Source organism: Rosa rugosa, chromosome 6, assembly GCF_958449725.1.
Source record: "Rosa rugosa chromosome 6, drRosRugo1.1, whole genome shotgun sequence".
Classification (NCBI taxonomy): Eukaryota; Viridiplantae; Streptophyta; class Magnoliopsida; order Rosales; family Rosaceae; genus Rosa; species Rosa rugosa.
Window position 1 is genome coordinate 21,723,182 of NC_084825.1, and position 19,103 is coordinate 21,742,284.

The 19,103-nt window shown below is 39.6% G+C and overlaps 1 protein-coding gene across 1 annotated transcript; it reads left to right on the top strand.

The window, feature by feature from the left end:
* Nucleotides 1-12,836: 12,836 nt before the first annotated feature.
* Nucleotides 12,837-16,931, top strand: LOC133717406 (DEAD-box ATP-dependent RNA helicase 32-like). Its single transcript, XM_062144113.1, has 8 exons — nt 12,837-13,292; nt 13,447-13,722; nt 13,977-14,300; nt 14,893-15,084; nt 15,176-15,331; nt 15,463-15,875; nt 16,089-16,234; nt 16,441-16,931. Exons 1-8 carry the CDS (start codon nt 12,918-12,920, stop codon nt 16,686-16,688), a joined length of 2,130 nt encoding a protein of 709 aa, XP_062000097.1. The 5' UTR covers nt 12,837-12,917; the 3' UTR covers nt 16,689-16,931.
* Nucleotides 16,932-19,103: the final 2,172 nt, after the last annotated feature.

The following is a 19,103-nucleotide window of genomic DNA, read 5'->3' on the forward strand; positions in this document are numbered from 1 at the left end:
TTTACGGCATACAAAGGCAGGCTGTAAATGCCGGAGCCGTAAAAGACGTACCTCATTTACGGCACACTAAAATGCGCCGTTAAAGTGCATCTAAGAACGCCGTGAAAGTGATATCAGAAATGTCACTCATGTTATTTACGTCACATGTTGCACGCCGTAAAAGACTTGATTGCGTTCCCATTTAAGGCGTATAATGTGTGCCGTAAAAGTGTGATTGAGTTCCCATTTAAGGCGCAACTTGCACGCCGTAAAAATGGTTTTTTTTTAATAAAAAAAAATTATATTTCTACCAATTTCACATTTGTATCACCATATCCATATGACAAATTAGATGTAAGAGAAACATTTCAATCAGATTATCATTATAAGTAATTTCATTTACAAAATGACAATTAAAAATGTACAAGTAGCAGTACTCATTACGTCAATCAATCAAACTCTAACTCTACAAGTTCAATTCACATATCAGTTTCATTTCAACAAACAGATCAAGGACTACCAACCTCCCTGCAGGAACATAATGTAAAAGTGTCTGGAAAGAAGTATGTTCCATTGTTAATGACAACAGATAAATAAAAGGGTGTTGTAGAGAAACTGAAATTGAGAGGAAATTGTTGTGTATTCTCATTGATAATAGGGGCCTCTTTATATAGAGGATTACAATGCATAGAATCTCAATCGTACAAGGAAAGTAATCGTACATTGAATAGGAATCTAGATCCTTCTAATTTAACCCTATTACCACTAGGTCAAGTAATCTAGAGTTTGGGCCAAACACAAATAGAGATATCCTTAAACACTCCCCCTTGTGTTGTCCAAACGCGGTGCTTCTCTCGTTGCCTCGTTAAAAACCTTGCCGAGTAACAAAAACCCAGTGGGACAAAAATAACCTCGGTCGAAGGGGAAAAAGAGCACAACACACCCTTCACGTTTCGAGACCATACATGTAGACATCTCCCCCTGATGTCTGCATCTCCCCCTGATGACTACGGTTATGGGAGTTCGGGTAACTTCCGCAAACGATGCTACCAACATGTCTCTCGAAAGTGGAATTTAGGCAATGACTTAGTGAGCAAGTCTGCCACACTGTCCTCAGATCGAACCTAGTTCATTTTGATCTTGAGGAGAGTCTGTTGTTGCTGATTAAGCTTGGTGTTGTCGCTTTGATGTAGCCTTGCTTCATTTGTTCAAAACAAGCTGCATTATCCTAAATGCTCATAGGCTCATCTATGGTAGACTTCAAACCACAATTGTTCGAACATGCGTAATTATGGATCCAATCCATATACATTCACGAATCTCTTCGTGAAGAGCAATGGTCTCTGCATTGTTCGAAGATATAGCGACTAGGGTCTATTTCTGTAGACCTCCAAGATATCACGGTCTTTACCCATGGTGAACACTTAACCAGTTTGGGAATGACCTTTGTGTGGGTCAGAGAGATACCCAGCATCAGCAAAACCTTCCAAAACGCTAACTTAGTTTTGGGATGGGGAGAGGGGACACAGGCCAGTGTTGGCGGCGTTCCTGGTGTGTGATGGGTCCGAATCCATCATCTCTCTGTAGGGATAGAACAAGCCCATATCAATCGTACATCTCAAGTACTGAAAGATATCTTTTACACCAATCCTAATGGCGTCGCGTTGGCGCAAAGCTATATCTTAGTTAATAAGCTTACTGCAAATGAGATGTCCGGTCTTGTGCATTTAACTAAGTACAATAATGCGCCTATTATACTCAAGTAAGGCACTTCTGCCTCTAGCACATCTTCGTCATCATCCTTTCGACGAAGATAGAGGATCCTTTTCAGGATCAAGACTACGGACGATCATGGGGGTGCTTGAAGACTTGACCTTGTCAAAATGCCTAAGCATCTATCGACACGATGCTCGAGTTCCAAACCGAGACATAATCTTGTTCTCCCAAAATCCTTCATCTCAAACTCGGATTTCAAATGTTCAGCGATTTCCCTTAACTCTTTAAGGGCTTCTAATGAAGATCATGTCCAACATGAACCGCGATAGAATCCTAAACTTGTTATGGAAACGCGTGGGCATATCCCTTCCCAATCAAGTAGTCACTTTAGTGAGCGTTTCAACCTCTTTGAAAACGCGCTCCGTGGTCTAGAGCCACTTGACTTGGGTAAATGAAGTTCACCATGAACCTTCATGTATATTCCGTATCTAGATCCCCATAGAGATACGTAGTGACCACATTTGTAAGCTGCATGTTCAGTTATTCGGAAACTACCAAACTGACAAGGTAGTGGAGTGCAATGACATCCATTACGAGAGAATATGTCTCATCGTAGTCGATTCCAGGGCGTTTTGTGAGAAGCCTTGCGCCATAAGGCGAGATTGCCATCTCTTTTTCTCATCACGCTTTCTAACGAAGACCCATTAGTCAATAGGTTTTATGTCAGGAGGTGTTGGCATCACTGGCTCAGAAAACCTTCCTCTTCGTTAGAGAATCCATCTTAACCTGGATCGCATCTTTCCATTTAGGCCAAATCTCTCTACGTTGGCATTCATTCATCAACGGAGCGTGGTTCGATATCATCAGACTCAACAAACTCATGCGCAACGAAATGCGTGACTACATCATCAATTATGATAGAGTTTTTATCCCACGTCTCATGTACACTAGTGTAATTTTCATAGAGCTCTATATTCTCAGGAATAGGGTTCTAACGTTGAGGCGTCCCCCAACGATAACCATAACCCGGAAGATTCTCATGAGACGGATTTTGAGTGTCGATGATCAAAGGGTTGGAATGTGCCAAAGTATCCTTCGAACTCACGGGCCTCCCACGCATCCTAGCTGGGGCCATGGCCTATAACGCCAGAGTACCACTCTCTTTGGCATTGGCGCCATGCCTACCTCTGTGTAGGGTGGCGCTACGTCCTCTCGTAGGGACTTCCATCCTTGCGGGCGTGTTTGCAGCATATTTGTGTGATCTCGTCACTTTAGTAGGGATCGAGATGAGACATAGTGGGGACAGGCCACGACAATTCCTGTCGTTCTTGTTGAACATCTGTGTTCTTATCTCCCCCTAACGACGGGAAGTCTGTCTCATCAAAGTGACATCCGCAAATCTAGCGGTAAGGAGATCGCCATGCAAGGGCATTAAGTGGCGGACGATTGTTGGAGTCTCAAATCCAACTGAGTTGCCCATTCGTCTGTAAGGACCCATCATAGAGCGCTGTGGCTGCGCAATTGGCACATAAATGGCTCACTTAAATACGCGTAAGTACGATACTTGTACCCAGTCACTAGCTGTAACGCAGAGGTACATTGAGTGGCGGTGGGTCGTAGACGAATTAGCATTGCTGCATGCGATATTGCATCACCCCAAGCGGATATAAGGCGGTTGGTGCGCATTACCAATGTCCGGACTACCATCGTAGTCATTTCCGCGAGACCATTTGGGTGTGCTCATGGGAATATGATGTCCAATATCAGTCCCAAATGCAATAACTATCGAAAGTCTTCGATGTAAACTCACTAGCATAGTCAAATCCAATTGACTGAATAGGATGATTCGGGGAGTGAGCCCGTTGTCATATGATCTGTGCTAGGAGTGTTTCATAAGCAGCATTACAAGTGGACAATGGCACAACACGTGACCAGCGTGTTTGCATATCAACCAACATCATGAGATATTTAAACGTCCGCAAGTTGGTGGAATTAGTCCACAGAATCCCTACGGATTCTATGTAAGAACATAATGAGTATTTTCATATCCTTTGCATAGGACGGTCTCAGTCCTAATTTCCCTAAGGAACGGGCTTTGTAAAACGAGCGAGAGGCTTTAGAAGCAACCAATGAGAATTTTGGTTGGGCCTGAGCGTCTGAAACGCATATTGAAGCAAAGTTTGTGACTACATCACCCATCATGGTGTCATGACCATGGGAAGTGGCATCCATGGCGTTATAACCATGGGGATTGACATCCATGGCGTCATGGCCATGGGTAGCGCCATATATGGCGTTGTCACAAGGGACTTGGGCGGCCATATGGCGCCCCAAGACAGCTGCAGCGCCAGATGCTGCAATTGTTGCGGTCTTGCTAAGTCCAGGAACCAATTTTTGATTCTTGCTTCATTTCGCTCGAGGGTGTCCATATGAAGTCTTTAGTAGACGGATCACCATATCATGACCAGGGTGACTTATCCTGTCGAGACAAAGCCAATATGTGTCTAAATCCAAGAGATCTTCTCTCATAACTTTATTGGATTTAATAGCTCGAATAGTGACATAGAGTCCACTAGAGAGATACATAAACTTCTCTAAGATGCGCCTTTGTTCGCAATCATTAGAGGTATTGCAAAGGAACTCATTTCCGTTCTCTATATGCGTTTTCGCATGGAATCCGTTGGCTATCCTTAGGTGCGAGTTGCCCTAGGAGCGTAGAGAGTTTCTGTGACATTAATCAAGGTGCCATTTGGCAAAGAGACTTGGGCTATTCCATGTCCTTGAATTAATACTGATGGCCCAGCCATCGTAGTCACAAGGTAACATGCTCATGAATCAAAATGGAGTCATAATGAAAAGAACTCAAAATTTTATTCATAAGCCAACAGAGTACATCATTGTCCCTTAATCATTAGGAGAATCTAATCCAAATGCTAGCTAATGCAAAACAATGGTAGTCGTCTAACTTCTTTCGGTAATTCCAAAATAAATGTGGCCAGGTGAGTAGAGAGATGTCGGTGGAGCAAGGCTCGCTTAAGTACCACTAATCTCAAAACCTTCCTAGACATCACATTTACGTTGAGTACGCCTACTTTGAAGAAAGACAAAAACATTGGCATCTACTACAAAAATGATATGGCAATTGCCTACATCTCTTGGAAAATAAAGGCTTAAACAGAATTGGCGATCTATTGATCCCAGCCAAATTTGTAGTCTTCAACCCTTTACTCTAGATCATCTTCTTGATCTTCTTGTTCCACATAGTGAGCTTCTCTTGCTTCACAATATGCTTTGTAGGCGGTGACAATTTCTTCACGAGCTCTACAAATGTGTGCCCAATGATCAGACACTCCACATCGGGAACATACATCTCTTTGCTCAAACTCCATTGATTGAGGCGCTTTGAAAGCGTCATTTAGATGGCTCTTAGTGTTGGTGGCGCCACCAACATGGCCAGAGGCGTTGCCTCCCTCTCTCTTTCCACGTTGACCTCTTCGGTTCCGTGTTCGCCTATATTGGCGGTTACCTTCCCAAGTAGAGCGATTATATGGACCAGAACGTCCAGAAGTATCCCTAAGGTTAGGGTTTCGCTCTTGGTGCCTTCTCTTAGGGGCGCGACTATAATTGGATTCCGGAATATGCTCTATTTCCACGGATCTCGAATTATAGTTCTTCACAAGGATGTTGTCATGCTTTTCAGCGACATTCATAGTTCCAATGAGCTCATGAAACCTTGTGATCCGTCCTGCAGCAATATCGATTCGATAGTTCTTAGCAACCATCAATGCAGAAACGGGGAAGGTAGAGAGAGTCTTCTCAATCAACATCGCATTTGTGATCTCTTTACCACAGAATTCCATTAAGGATTTAATGCGAAGTGCTTCCGAGTTATAGTCAAGAACTGACTTGAAATCACAGAAGCGGAGGCTATGCCATCTCACTTCTAGGTCAGGAAGCAGGGAGTCACGGACGTTGCCAAATCTTTCTTCGAGTGAGACCCACAGCCTTCTGGGGTCTTCTTCATTGATACACTCATACTGGAGTGAATCATCCATATGACGAGTCATTAGGATGATGGCTTTCGCCTTATTTGCCTCTAAGGCTGCTCTATTTGCTTCCAAAGCTTGAGCTTGCTCAACAGTAGCACGTCCTGGCTAGGCTCGAGAATCGTATCCAAGATTCCATCGGCCTTGAGATGTTGGCGGACATCACGAACCCACCTGTGATATTCAAAGCCAGTTGTTCCCAATGGAGCAAAGTCTAATTTGTTCAGGTTACTCATCCTGAAAGAGAACAAGAAATTAGGGTTAGTTTCGGAGCGTGAAAGGCTACCACGAAAACATATAAAATTTCTGAGCGTAGTCGCTTCCAAGAAATTCGATTCCAAGAGGGGTTGGATTAGATCGAAACAATGATGTGTGTGGTCGATCGTTTTCTTCTCAACAAACTCTTAAGTTTGGAGGACTCTACAAGCTCCAAGCTTGGAGTGAGCACGAACCCCCACAGTTCGGCTTTTGGTCTCCCCTATGAAGAAGAAAGGGGGGTAGAAGAAGGGAGGTTGCAAGTCCCCGAGAAAAGGAAGAGAAAAACAATAAAAACTTCAAAAACGGGAACTTTTAGTAAAAATTACCTCGAAATTGGTCGCCGGAAAATTTGACCGGAAAAAGTGGCTGAAAAGTGGCCTGAAAAGTCACCGGAAATATGGCCGGAGGTTGCCGGAAAAGTCGCCGGCGGTGACTGACCGGAGAGTTGACCGGCGGTTGACCGGAGGTGGATCTGAGGTTGACCTGTGGGCTGGGCAATGTCAGTGGGTCAGTGGGTTGCTTCCCCTTTTTTTTTCTTTCTCGGCCCAGGCCTGCTTCTTTTTTTTTCTTTTCTTCTTTCTCTTCTGGGCCCGCAACCTTTTTCTTCTTTCTTCCTTTCTTTTCTTCTTGGCCGTTCCCCTTTTCTTCTCCTTCCTTTTCTTCTTCTGACAGTGGGGCCGTTCCCCTCTTCTTCCTTTTTTTTTTTTTCATTCTTTTCTTCTTCTTCTGGGCCGACTCTCTCTGTCTCATTCTTTTTCTTCTCTTTCCTTTCTTCTTCTACGCGTTTTCTTCTTCCTCCTTCTGTTTTTTGTTTTTTTTTTTTTTTCGTTTTGCTGGCAGAGGCTAACCGGCTAATTGATGGGTGCAGCGAAGGCGCTGGTCAGTTGCAGGAGGCTGTTGGTGCTCGTGCAATGGTGGTAGCAAGACTAGCACGGGCTGGGAGCATTGGTGGAAAGGTTGAGATTTTTCCGGGTTTTTGGTTTTTAGATTTCAGGGTTAGGGCTTCGTGCTGATAACGTGTTGTAGAGAAACTGAAATTGAGAGGAAATTGTTGTGTATTCTCATTGATAATAGGGGCCTCTTTATATAGAGGATTACAATGCATAGAATCTCAATCGTACAAGGAAAGTAATCGTACATTGAATAGGAATCTAGATCCTTCTAATTTAACCCTATTACCACTAGGTCAAGTAACCTAGAGTTTCGGCCAAACACAAATAGAGATATCCTTAAACAAAGGGAACAATATACCCAAAACAAAAATTGTAAATATAACCTTCATTTGTGCAGGCCTCCAGAATGGATCATGTGAAAATAACTACCCCTGCAGAATTAGTCATTAGCATACCAAAACATAGTAAAGTCCAGTAACTTTCCAGCAACTCTACAAGTAACTAAGAAGAGTCCCCTGCAAATAGATGATGCTTCAGTATCTTGCTAGTTTCCCACTTTCCGAGTTGGTATGTAATATTAAGAAGAGTTATATTAACAAAATGTCTTTTCTTACCTGGTCATGTAGCACTTTGCACACTTGAAAATTGAAAACTTCCAACTGGTGGAATTAGTATTGATTTGCAGATGTCCAAGTAAGAATATTTATTTAACTGCATACGTTGACAAGTTTAAGAAATCAGTAACATAGTCTGTTCATGTTTCCATTATCTTTATGGTCAAATATTAGCCAGAAAACACACCTCTTCTATAGTTGTATCTTTCTTTACACCACGGAAATGCTTTGCAGCAGAGCACAACTATAATCTGTGGTAAAGCAAATGAGGAAATATATCAACACTTGTTAAATGCAAGTACAAGGACTAAATTTACAAAACTAAACTTATAAAGCTTGACATAGAGCCAAGGAATATTAGCTAGCAATTAAATTAACGGGACCTTGCAGATTGAGCTAAAGCAATGACCAATAATTTATAGCTTGCCAATATGTTCAATTGATGGCTTGAAACTAGTGAAACTATCAAAGAGGAGTTAAAATATGCCAGCTATACAATAGTACTACTGAATACAATACTTGCATGAGAGTTACCTGTTGATGTTGAGGAAGACATTGTATGGTATCCACTACTGGTGACTTGAATGTCTTTGACAAAGCAACAGCCATGTGATCAATTCTCACCTGCATCCAGTGGCAAAACTTGTAAGCAAAAATATAATATGAACAATGACATGGGTGTATGCATTATCAGACTTCTGGCGCTTTTGAGTCTCTTAGTACTAATAATACCCTGGAGTTAGAGTCAAGCAAATCTAGGTCTGAAATTTTCAAACTAATCATAAAACTTGAAATTTATACCAGGTGTCTGAATGCGCCAACCCCTTGAAATGTATAACAGTATAAATAAGCAAATAGTATGAAACTATGAATAAACTTACACACTGTACGTGAATAAATTCAGTTTTATAAGAGGTAATCCGAAAACAAAAACTTAATTTCAATTTATTACCAATACACTCTTCTACTCATTACAACATACTCAGAGCGAAACTTGGAGTAGGTTCTCTACATCCAAAGTACCAAAAATCAAAATAAGTACAGAAAACAACAACAAAATTATGTAAATAGCAACTAAATGATTTTAATACTTTCTTACCTTATCAACATTAGACACCTGGTAGGTCTGGATAGTGACTCCAGTGTCACTTCCTCTAGAGCCAAACCAATCGTTAGAGATTTTTTTTCTTTGTTTTTCAAGTTGAATCGCTAATCTCAAATGTTGCATTTCATGAAAAACCTCCAAATGTAACACACAAGTATCCAGAAGCACAGCGAATTCACTAGATCTCAAGCAAACGAAATTCAAATTAGCATTAAACCACACTGCATAGTCTTCAGCTCAATTAGGATCCAAATCACAGAGAAACTCAGGAATCCTCAAAATCGAACTAAAGGAAAGCAATATCAGATCATTTTATCAAATTATCAAAGCATTTTGAAGCAGAATTTGATCGTAGGAATCGATTTACAAGGAGCAACAACAAGTAAAGCAAGCAAACGAGAAATTGAGATCGGTGAACATACATGGAATTGGAATAGGATTCGCGACTTCCATTGTGGCTTGCTCCGATTCTTCCACTGAGCTCCTGAGGAAAACCAGAACTAAATTAAAGAAATCACAACATGTCACTGAACAAATTGAAAGTTTGAAACTATTACCCACAAAACTAAAATTGCTCATCTGCAACGATAAGCACAATCATATTGTTTCATATCTAAATGGTATAGAATTGGAAGGAGATCGTGATTTACTCTCAACTGATGGAAACCCGATGAATGAATGTAATCTAGTTTGGGTTTGCTCCGCTCTTGATCTCAGAAGCGAACAAGATAAGAACTCGGCCAGCCAAGAGATTCAAGGTTGGATCAAAGTCGATCATTTGTAATATGGGGTGAAAATGATCGAGAACGATCGACTATGAGACTAACCGGCGAGTTCATCCCTAGATCTGAGACAACCCTAAAAAAAAGATCCCAATTTGGTGTACCCATTAGGCCTTGACCAACAATAGCAGAGAAGATGAGAAGGATTACCAATATGTGCTGAGCGAATTTGTTTCTTGAGCTCCTCTGATATGCAGGACGTGAGGGGAGGGGCGAGAGAGAGAGAGAGAGAGAGAGAGAGAAGAAAATGAAATGAAAATTAGATGGGTTCGGTGGGAAGTTTAAGTTTTGGCAAAAAAATGGGCGGGGATCCGTAAAAGTGAGAGACCTTCTTACGGAAGAGACATAGAGGGAAGAGATGGAAAATTGAGGTCTGTCGGGGAGAGAGAAAAGTTTTGTTTTATGAAATGAAAAAAAAAATAGAATTAGAAAGTGTAGAGGGAAGAGATGGGGGGAAATAAAAACTTTGGTGAAAATTTCGCGCCTTATACTTTTACGGCATACATTAATGTATGCTGTAAAAGGCTATATTAAAAACCACATTAACGGCGCACATTCTTGCAGGCTGTAAAAGATAACACTATTACGGCGTGTATCTAATGCATGCCATAAAAGACCAAATAAAATCGACATTAACGGCGTGCATCAATGCATGCCATAAAAGATCAAATGAAAATTGACATTAACGGCGTGCATTAGATGCACGCCGTTAATGTCAATTAAAAAAAAAATAGAATTAGAAAGTGTAGAGGGAAGAGATGGGGGGAAATAAAAACTTTGGTGAAAATTTCGCGCCTTATACTTTTACGGCATACATTAATGTATGCTGTAAAAGGCTATATTAAAAACCACATTAACGGCGCACATTCTTGCAGGCTGTAAAAGATAACACTATTACGGCGTGTATCTAATGCATGCCATAAAAGACCAAATAAAATTGACATTAACGGCATGCATCAATGCATGCCATAAAAGATCAAATGAAAATTGACATTAACGGCGTGCATCTAATGCACGCCGTAAAAGACTATACCAGAAAGGGTATTCACGGCATGCCATGAAAGTGCGCCTTAAATGTATGTCTATTACGGCACTCATTGATGCACGCCGTAAAATGTGCGCGGTAAAAGAGTCATTTTCTTGTAGTGATTACCCCTAATAAAACTTCTATTAGGGGTAATAAAAGTCTCCGACGACGTATAAGATCTCGGACAACCTCTTCGAGGACCTTCCATGACCGAAGTCTGGCATGTGGTTTTATTGCCCCCTAATAATATCTAATAAACTTTTATTGCCCCTAATAGAACCCAATATACTTTTGTTGCCCCCAAATAAAAATTATTAGGTTTTATTGGCGGGGGGGGGGGGGGGTAATAAAAATCTTCGGTGACTTATAACATTTCCGACGACCTCTTTGGGGACCTCCGACAACCTCAGGCCGGTGATAGGATTTCGTGCGAAGCGTCTAATGACTTTTTAATTATCGGAGGGCAAACTTGTCTTCTTACATTTAAATGGGTTAAGCGAGCACACAAATCTTTTAGTGGAGTAAGTGAGTAGTTGCTAGACCCAAATTGGATAAATGGTCAATAGCCCAAAATCTTGTAGGGCTCCAAAAATTTGAAAAACTTTATACGTAGATCATATTATTAGTAGACATCTAAGAATGAGGGCTATAAATAATAATTCTTATGTAAATGTCCACATCATTAATTAGGGAATTACATATAATATTTTAATAGTTTGTGTAGTTAATATCTAAAGTCTACTCTTAAAGCAAGTTCACCGGGCTACTTCTTGCCCGGTCTAACAGAGACTAGTGTCTTCGTGAACTAGTTTACTCATTCAGTCAATTTTCAGACCCAGGTTGTGGCCTAGAGAAAACAGTCTTCAGCGTGGAGGAGGTAGCGTGTGTTGGGGCTTCGCTTGTCGTTTAGTGCGGAGGAGAACAACGCTTGCTGAACAGTAATTCCAACAAAGTCCGCCGATACCCCAAAACACCAATTGATCAAAGCTCAATAAAAAAAAAAACTAATTACATGCAGATTTAGAGTTGGATGAGACGATGATTTTCCATACCTCAGAGATCTCAGATGTTGATCAAGGTCGCCGGAAAATATAGGAACACATTGACAGAAGTACCGAGAGTTTGCCGACTTCGATTTTCATTCCTTGTTCGGATTTTGGATGAATTGACCCCATAGCTAGGTCGGCAATAAGAAGAGGAATCGAACGCGAATGTTGCGCCACCAAGAAGTGGTCGGACGGAAGAGTTATAGGGTCCTGTTGCTGGTCGTGGGGTCACGACAAAGGGTCGTGTGCTTTGGTTTTTTGTGGAGAGTTCTGAGACGTTCGATTTGAATTTAATGATTGTGATGAAGCGGAGGTTATTTCTGATTGCACTATGTGAATTTCCTTTTTCTTTAAATAGTTTTTACATAATTCTAAAAATTTTAAATAAATAATAAATAACTCGGGCGTCCAAAATTTTTTCTGAAAATTCCCTCTAGCTCGTCCCATCACGTAATTTATTAATAATTTTATCGGTAGGTTTTCCAAAATATTTATTGCTACTATTTATGAATTTATCTACATGATTATTTCTAATTTACAACAAATAAATTAATACAATATTAAATGAACAGTGTATTGACCCAGTGATCCAGATCCAACGAGTGAGAAAAAAAAAACATAAAAAAAAAGACAGCGAACATTGTTCTAACCTAGTGACCCAATGACCATGACCTAATCACCAAACATATGAACTTGCTTTTCATCTTCATATTCTCTCCTATATTTCTCCATAGGCATAATTGCCAAATTGCTACCCTAGATTTCACCTTAGTGTCAATTTGCTACCTTAAGTTTTATTTTAGCCAATTTGCTATCCTAGGTTTTCAAAATTAGTCAATTTGCTACTCTAGATTTTATTTTAGCCAATTTCCTAACCTTCCATCAAATTTGCTACTCTAAGCTTTCAAGATTAACCAATTCACATTCATAAAGTTTCAAAATTAGCTATTTGCTACCTTAGATTTTTCAAAATTAATCCTTGTTTGGATGAAAAATAGACAAATTAATATGACAAAAAATGTTGCAAATTGGCTAATTTTGGAAACATAAAATAGTGAATTGGCAGAAATAATACTTAGGATAGCAAATTGGCTAATTGTGAAAACCTAAGATAACAAATTGGCTGAAATAAAACGTAGGGTAAAAATTGACACCAAAGTGAAACTTAGGGTAGCAAATTGGCTATTAAGCATTTTCCATATGATGTTAGGACATGGTTTTTAGTTAATAAAATTTTTTAAATAATTAAAAAACTTTGTGATTTGTAGTTGTTTATTTTGTTGGATCTTTGGGGCCATCTATTCCCCAAAAAAAAAAAAAAATTGCGAACAATCATGGGTGACATAATACGCTCATAATCAGCACTCCTAGTCCTACACGGCTACACCCACTCTGGTCTGGAAAAGAAACCTACCTAGAGGCGTCCTCCATCTCTCCGCCGCTCCCTCAGGATGAGAAAACCACCGAAATCTAAGAAGGCCCGCAAGCAGAAGCGGGAGTCGGAGGTCGAAGAAATCAAGGTTCTAAATTCATGGATCGAATCCCAGAAACCCGACTGCGGGTCCAATCCCATGTCTCTCCCACCTTTACCCACAAAATCACCCATTGGCCGCCTGGACTCCACACCCACCTTTTCTCGCTATGCTGGCACCACCAGCTTCCATCAGTTGCCGATTTCCAAGAGGACCAAGGACGCCTTGCGCCGAGCTAACTTCACCCACATGACCGATATCCAGAGGGCGTCTTTGCCTCACGCGCTCTGCGGCAGAGATATTCTCGGTGCCGCCAAGACTGGCTCCGGCAAGACTTTGGCTTTTGTAATACCGGTAAGTTATGCATGGGTGCATGTCTTTTTCATGGGTGTGTGATTTGGATTATTTAATTGATAACATATATTTTTCTATAGTAATAGAAACAACAGTTTTATTATTTAGATTTGGTTGGTCAGAGTGAGTATATTATAATATTGTTTGATTTCAGGTTGTAGAAAAATTACATAGGGAGAGATGGAATCCTGAGGATGGGGTAGGCAGCATCATAATATCTCCGACAAGGGAATTAGCTGCTCAAACTTTTGATGTACTAAAATGGGTTGGCAAGTACCATAATTTTAGTGCTGGACTCTTAATTGGTGGTCGTAAAGATGTTCAAGTGGAAAAGGAGCGAGTTAATGGTCTCAACATACTAGTCTGTACTCCTGGCCGTCTTCTTCAGCACATGGATGAGACACCAAATTTTGATTGTTCCCAGCTTCAGGTCCAGCTTTCTTCCCTTTTCATCTTTGATTTTGGTTGCTATTAGTTAAACCAGCTAGTGTCTGTCATGTCATTTATATCATTTTAATTCTTCTTTTGCTGATTGTTTAGTTTCAGTTTAGTATTGGTTGTCAGACCGTTAGTTACTCTCCTTGTTTTATTTATTTTTAAGGGAGCTGGTTTATTCGTTAGTAGTGATATATTCTGTTGTTTAGTTAATGATTTCGCTGACAACTTTCCTGGCAAAGGGAACAGGTTTTGGTCCTTGATGAGGCAGATCGTATTCTTGATGTGGGATTTAAAAAGACACTGAATGCAGTCATCTCACAGCTACCTAGGAGAAGACAAACTCTTCTCTTCTCAGCAACTCAAACAAAGTCGGTTCAAGATCTTGCAAGACTAAGTTTGAAGGACCCAGAGTACCTCAGCGTGCATGAGAAGTCTACTAGAGCCACTCCCAATCATTTACAGCAAACAGCAATCATTGTTCCACTGGATCAAAAAATAGACATGTTGTGGAGCTTCATAAAGGCACATCTAAATTCTAGGATTCTAGTGTTTCTATCAACCCGCAAGCAGGTAACTTCTGTTTATAAATTATGACTATGTCATGCCTGAAAATTTCTGCACAGTACTTGCATAATTGTCAGTTGCCTGACTAAGCCTTTTCTTTAACTGAATAACCAGTCTATTTCCAGCTTTCACCTTGGGTTACCCCTAACTTTGGACAGACACAGCATGATATATTTTTCTTTCTTTCTTTTGGTCATGCTGATAAGTGAAGAACAATATTGAATGTGCATTGCTATGTAAAGTTGATCTTCCTGTGCCCAAATGAATCAATTAGTTGAGTTGGATTGAGCTGATATCAAAAGATGCACGCTTCAGTGTGCCGTTGTAGTTTGGAAGACAGTAGACTGTTCTCCATGTAGCTTATTAAGAACAGCATTATATATTTCTGACATGGAAGAGTCCTGTATTATACGAGAACATGTATAATATTAAAAGTATATTGCTTTTACTAAGTTGCTGAAGCTAGTCAGAGTAAATGAGTCTCGTCTCTTCTCTGATGGTATTTTGTGTCTCCACAACTTGACATAGAATCGCATAGCAAGTACAAATTTTACCTTCATTTAGTGTCGCTGATCTTCTCAAATTGCTGTTTTAATAGGTAAAATTTGTCTTTGAAGCATTTAAAAAGCTGCGTCCTGGAATACCCTTGAAGTGTCTTCATGGTAAGATGAAGCAAGAGGGAAGAATGGGAACATACTCACAGTTTCATGAAAAACCTTCAGTTCTCTTCTCGACTGATGTGGCTTCAAGAGGCCTTGACTTCAACAAGGCAGTTGACTGGGTTGTTCAGGTGAGTTGCTGCCTGCTCCAGTACTTTATTATGGTGTATATGTGATGAAAAGTTCTTCGTACTTAGTTTGTAATTCGTTTCACATGTGCAGGTGGATTGTCCAGAAGATGTTGCATCGTACATACACAGAGTTGGCCGAACTGCCCGCTATCATTCTGAAGGGCGATCTGTTTTATTTCTGATGCCCTCAGAACAGAAAATGCTTGAGAAATTAGATGCTGCAAGAATACCCATTCAGTGCATCAAGGTACACTGTTTTTTTTTTTTTTTTTTTTTTTTGCTTTTTTGGCTGGATGGGAAACATGCCCACGATCTTCCATCATTGTTTTTTATATTTTGCTGTTACATGCTATGTTTGCTGTGTAACTGATTACTCAGGCTAACAACAAAAGGCTTCAACCAGTGTCTTCATTGTTGTCATCTTTGCTAGTCAAGTATCCTGATACACTCCTGGGTCTGGCAAAAAGGGCCTTTATCACTTACTTGAAGTCCATTCAAAATCACAAGGACAAAGAAATTTTTGATGTGTCGAAACTGCCACTTAATGAATTTTCAGCATCTATGGGTCTACCAATGACCCCCAGAATCCGTTCTTCAAATCAGAAAATGAAGTCCAAGACAGAGGGAGAACTATATCCTATTGGCGAACCAGAAAGTTCTGACATGGAGAACGGATTGGAGATTCCCAAAGAGGAACTTGATATTGGTGATTTGAATGAGGGGGAAGTGGATAACGATGTTCTTCTAACAAATGAGGGAACAGAGGAAGGAACAAAAATTGGAGATGATGAGTATGTTCTTTGTCCATTACGTTTTATGCATATTTTTGAAAATTAAGATTAATCCTGCACAATTCTGTTGAATCAGAACCAAATCACACGCAAGTAGGATGGAAAATTTTATCCAAATGTGTTACTTATTACCAAGCTCTTGCTTTTCACTTTTTTATTCTGTGTATCTGTTATTTATTGTAGTTTCAGTTAATTATACTTATTCCGCTGTAGGCCAGTGACTCCAGTCATGAAGAAAAGGAATGGACCTATGGGAACTAGGACACACTTTAATGATTCGGGCAACCCGATATCGCCCTTTGCAAAGATGGCTGGTACCGTACATGCTAGTGATCCCATATTGCTTGATGAACTTAAAGGTATTCATTAACTCTGAAAATTTCCACTAGATAATAGGCCAGATACAGTGCTACTCTATCTATCACTTGTATACAGTTGGGTAAGAGTTTTATGATTTTTGTTTCACCGAAGAATGTGATGTCATGGCTAAACATGCTATTCATTGATGGAATGTACTTGCAGATGCTTTAGTTCAGTGTCCTGATATTTCTTATTTTTTCTGCAGACAAGAAACAAAAATATTATGATAAGGTTAGGGAAGAATTGAAGAGATCAGAACCAGAAGACAAGATTCTAGACCGCCAGCGTTGCAATGAAAAACGAAGGAAAGAGAAGATGAAGAGGAGTAGAGTGAATGAAGGAGAAGAGGAACAGGATGATCTTTCTGATTCCAAAGAAGAGCCATATGAGTATCGACCATGCAAAAGGGTAAAGAACAAAAAATGCAAGGAAAAAGAAGGGGTTTGCTGCTGACTTCTCCTTTAAATTAGTTTTGGCTCAAGATTTGTTATAATTCTAGCCACCTGCAATTGTAGAAAGTAATCCCTAAATTTTAAGTTGACAATATATTTATAGGGGAGGAATCCACACTATCTTTTGCAATCTGCACTCCCTCTCGTATTTTCAATATTTTTGACGAGTTGTGTTATAATTTATCCCAAAATGCTCAATCCTCATCTCCTTATTCCCAGATTAAGTCCTGAGATACCGTGTCTTGCACATAAGTAGTTTCTTTGCTGCATATGAGTTCTTTGTTGGTTTATAATTTCTACACTTCAGACAGGAATGAATGGGTTTATGAATTACTGGAATTGAGTAATGACTACACTAAAAATATTCATGTCGACCCAGACAAGGAAAAAGTGGACATCATGTCGGAGATAAAATACAGAATTAGAGAGGGAAGATATTTGAGTGGGTCTCCTAAGTTGTTTTCTTTCTGACGATTAGAAATTCAAATAGTGGCTAATTATGATAATGAACGATTATGAATTAATCAAGCGATTAAGGGCCAATCATACAACAAAAAAAAAAAAAACAACTGAAAAAAAATCTCATCCAAATGTTGGTGTTCAATTACTCAAACCCAAACAAGTGATGAATTTGCTCTAACAGTTCTGAAAAATAATAAAGTTGGAAAGAAGAGTTACGGAAGAGAGGATATTGATCGAAAATGAAAAGATAAATGAGGGGTATTTTGTGAATCAAAATAAATCTTATTAATAAATAATTAAAAAACTGAAGTGTAGAAGAATAGCGTGTGCAAATCTTCTCCCTTTGAGTTCTCTCAACAAAAATTAGATAACCATTGAAATTGATTACTACTTCACAACTAAAGAGTTTGTGAAAGTAGAAAGAGAGATTTTATTTTCACATTCCAATTTGCTTAATACACATACCACATTTTTGTAAAATTTTAAATTCCTTATCTACCCTTTCCTCATCTCAAAAGAAGAAACATTAAAGATCAAGATTTAACAACTCGACAGCAAGATATCAAATTGATATTTGTTCATGATCTTCTTGGCCAATTTACTAATTAATTTAGCAAACAATTGAACTCATCATTGAACTAGTAAAGCTCCAAACATCATCAAAGCTTTCCTTATAAAGCAAGATCGTTGGCCTATGGCCTTGTTTCTCTTCAACTGGGAGCCCTCCCAACGTCAACAATGTCCTGTTTATGGCACCACTGCCTTCGGATTTGTTGCTTTAGTTGCAGTCATAATTGTTCGAATCAATGAAGAGAAAAGGAGTGAGAATTTGAGAGTAGTATAACACTGATTGTCGTATGATTTTTTTTTCTAAGTATTGGTATTGACATGTTGAGTACTCTTCATGATCTTCAAATTAATAATTAATAATGACGCTAGATCTAGATGATGCTGTGGACTTATGGATTTTTTTTTTTTTTTGATGAGAATTGTGGACTTGTGGTGTGGTATGAGAAGAAAGAAGAAGAGAAGGGAGAAAAATTGACAAAAGTGAGCTTGGCGCAGTTGGAGAGAGAGAGAGAGAGAGAGAGAAGAGGGTAAAAGAGAAAAATTGGTGCAAAAATGACCAATAAAAAAAATTAAGAAGTGTGTATTAAGAAATTAAAGATGTGTTAATAAAATTACATTAAAAAAATAAATAAATAAATGGTACTACATTAGTTATAGCAATAGAGATAATCAAAAGATATTGATTTTGAAAAATAAATCTAGATAGGTTACCTATGGAAACGAGGTCAAACAGATCGAGAGACTCATTCACAACCACTATTGATGAAGGATTCCCCAAAAAGTTAAGAAACATGATTATTTAAAAATAAAAATAAAATAAAAAAACCCTTCTATAAAAACGAAGGTTCACTGTAATAACCGAGTTTTGTCTTCTTTAATCAAAGTGAAATTGTGGCAGACACCTTTCCTTGTTTTAGGCAGTAGAAACCGGTGCTTTATCTCTTTCATGATTGTGCATGATTGAAGAACAGATCAATAGCTAGCAAACACACAACTCTCCCTCATTTCCTCTGTTTCACGACTGAAAAACAGAGCAAAAGCTCTCAATTCTCTCTCTCGCTCCACCGGCCACCAATCTGTACCAAACCACCTCCCACAGCTTCAACTCGATCTTGCGCAGCTGCAGGTGGCAGCCCTTCTCTGCAGAACAACCGGAAACGACGGCGGAAGCCGGTTTGTTTTAAAAACCCGTTTTAGTTCCAAGCTTGATAACTCGTGCTTCCGGTCACCAATACTCACCAAACTACATCCACGAGCTCGCCTCAACCTCCTGAAGCTCCCAGAAGCAACCTTACATGGTGGCGAAGCCCGTAGCAGCAGCTGCAAGTCAACCCCGCTAAGAACGAAACCGGAGCTATCGATCCAAATATCTCGAGCTACAGGA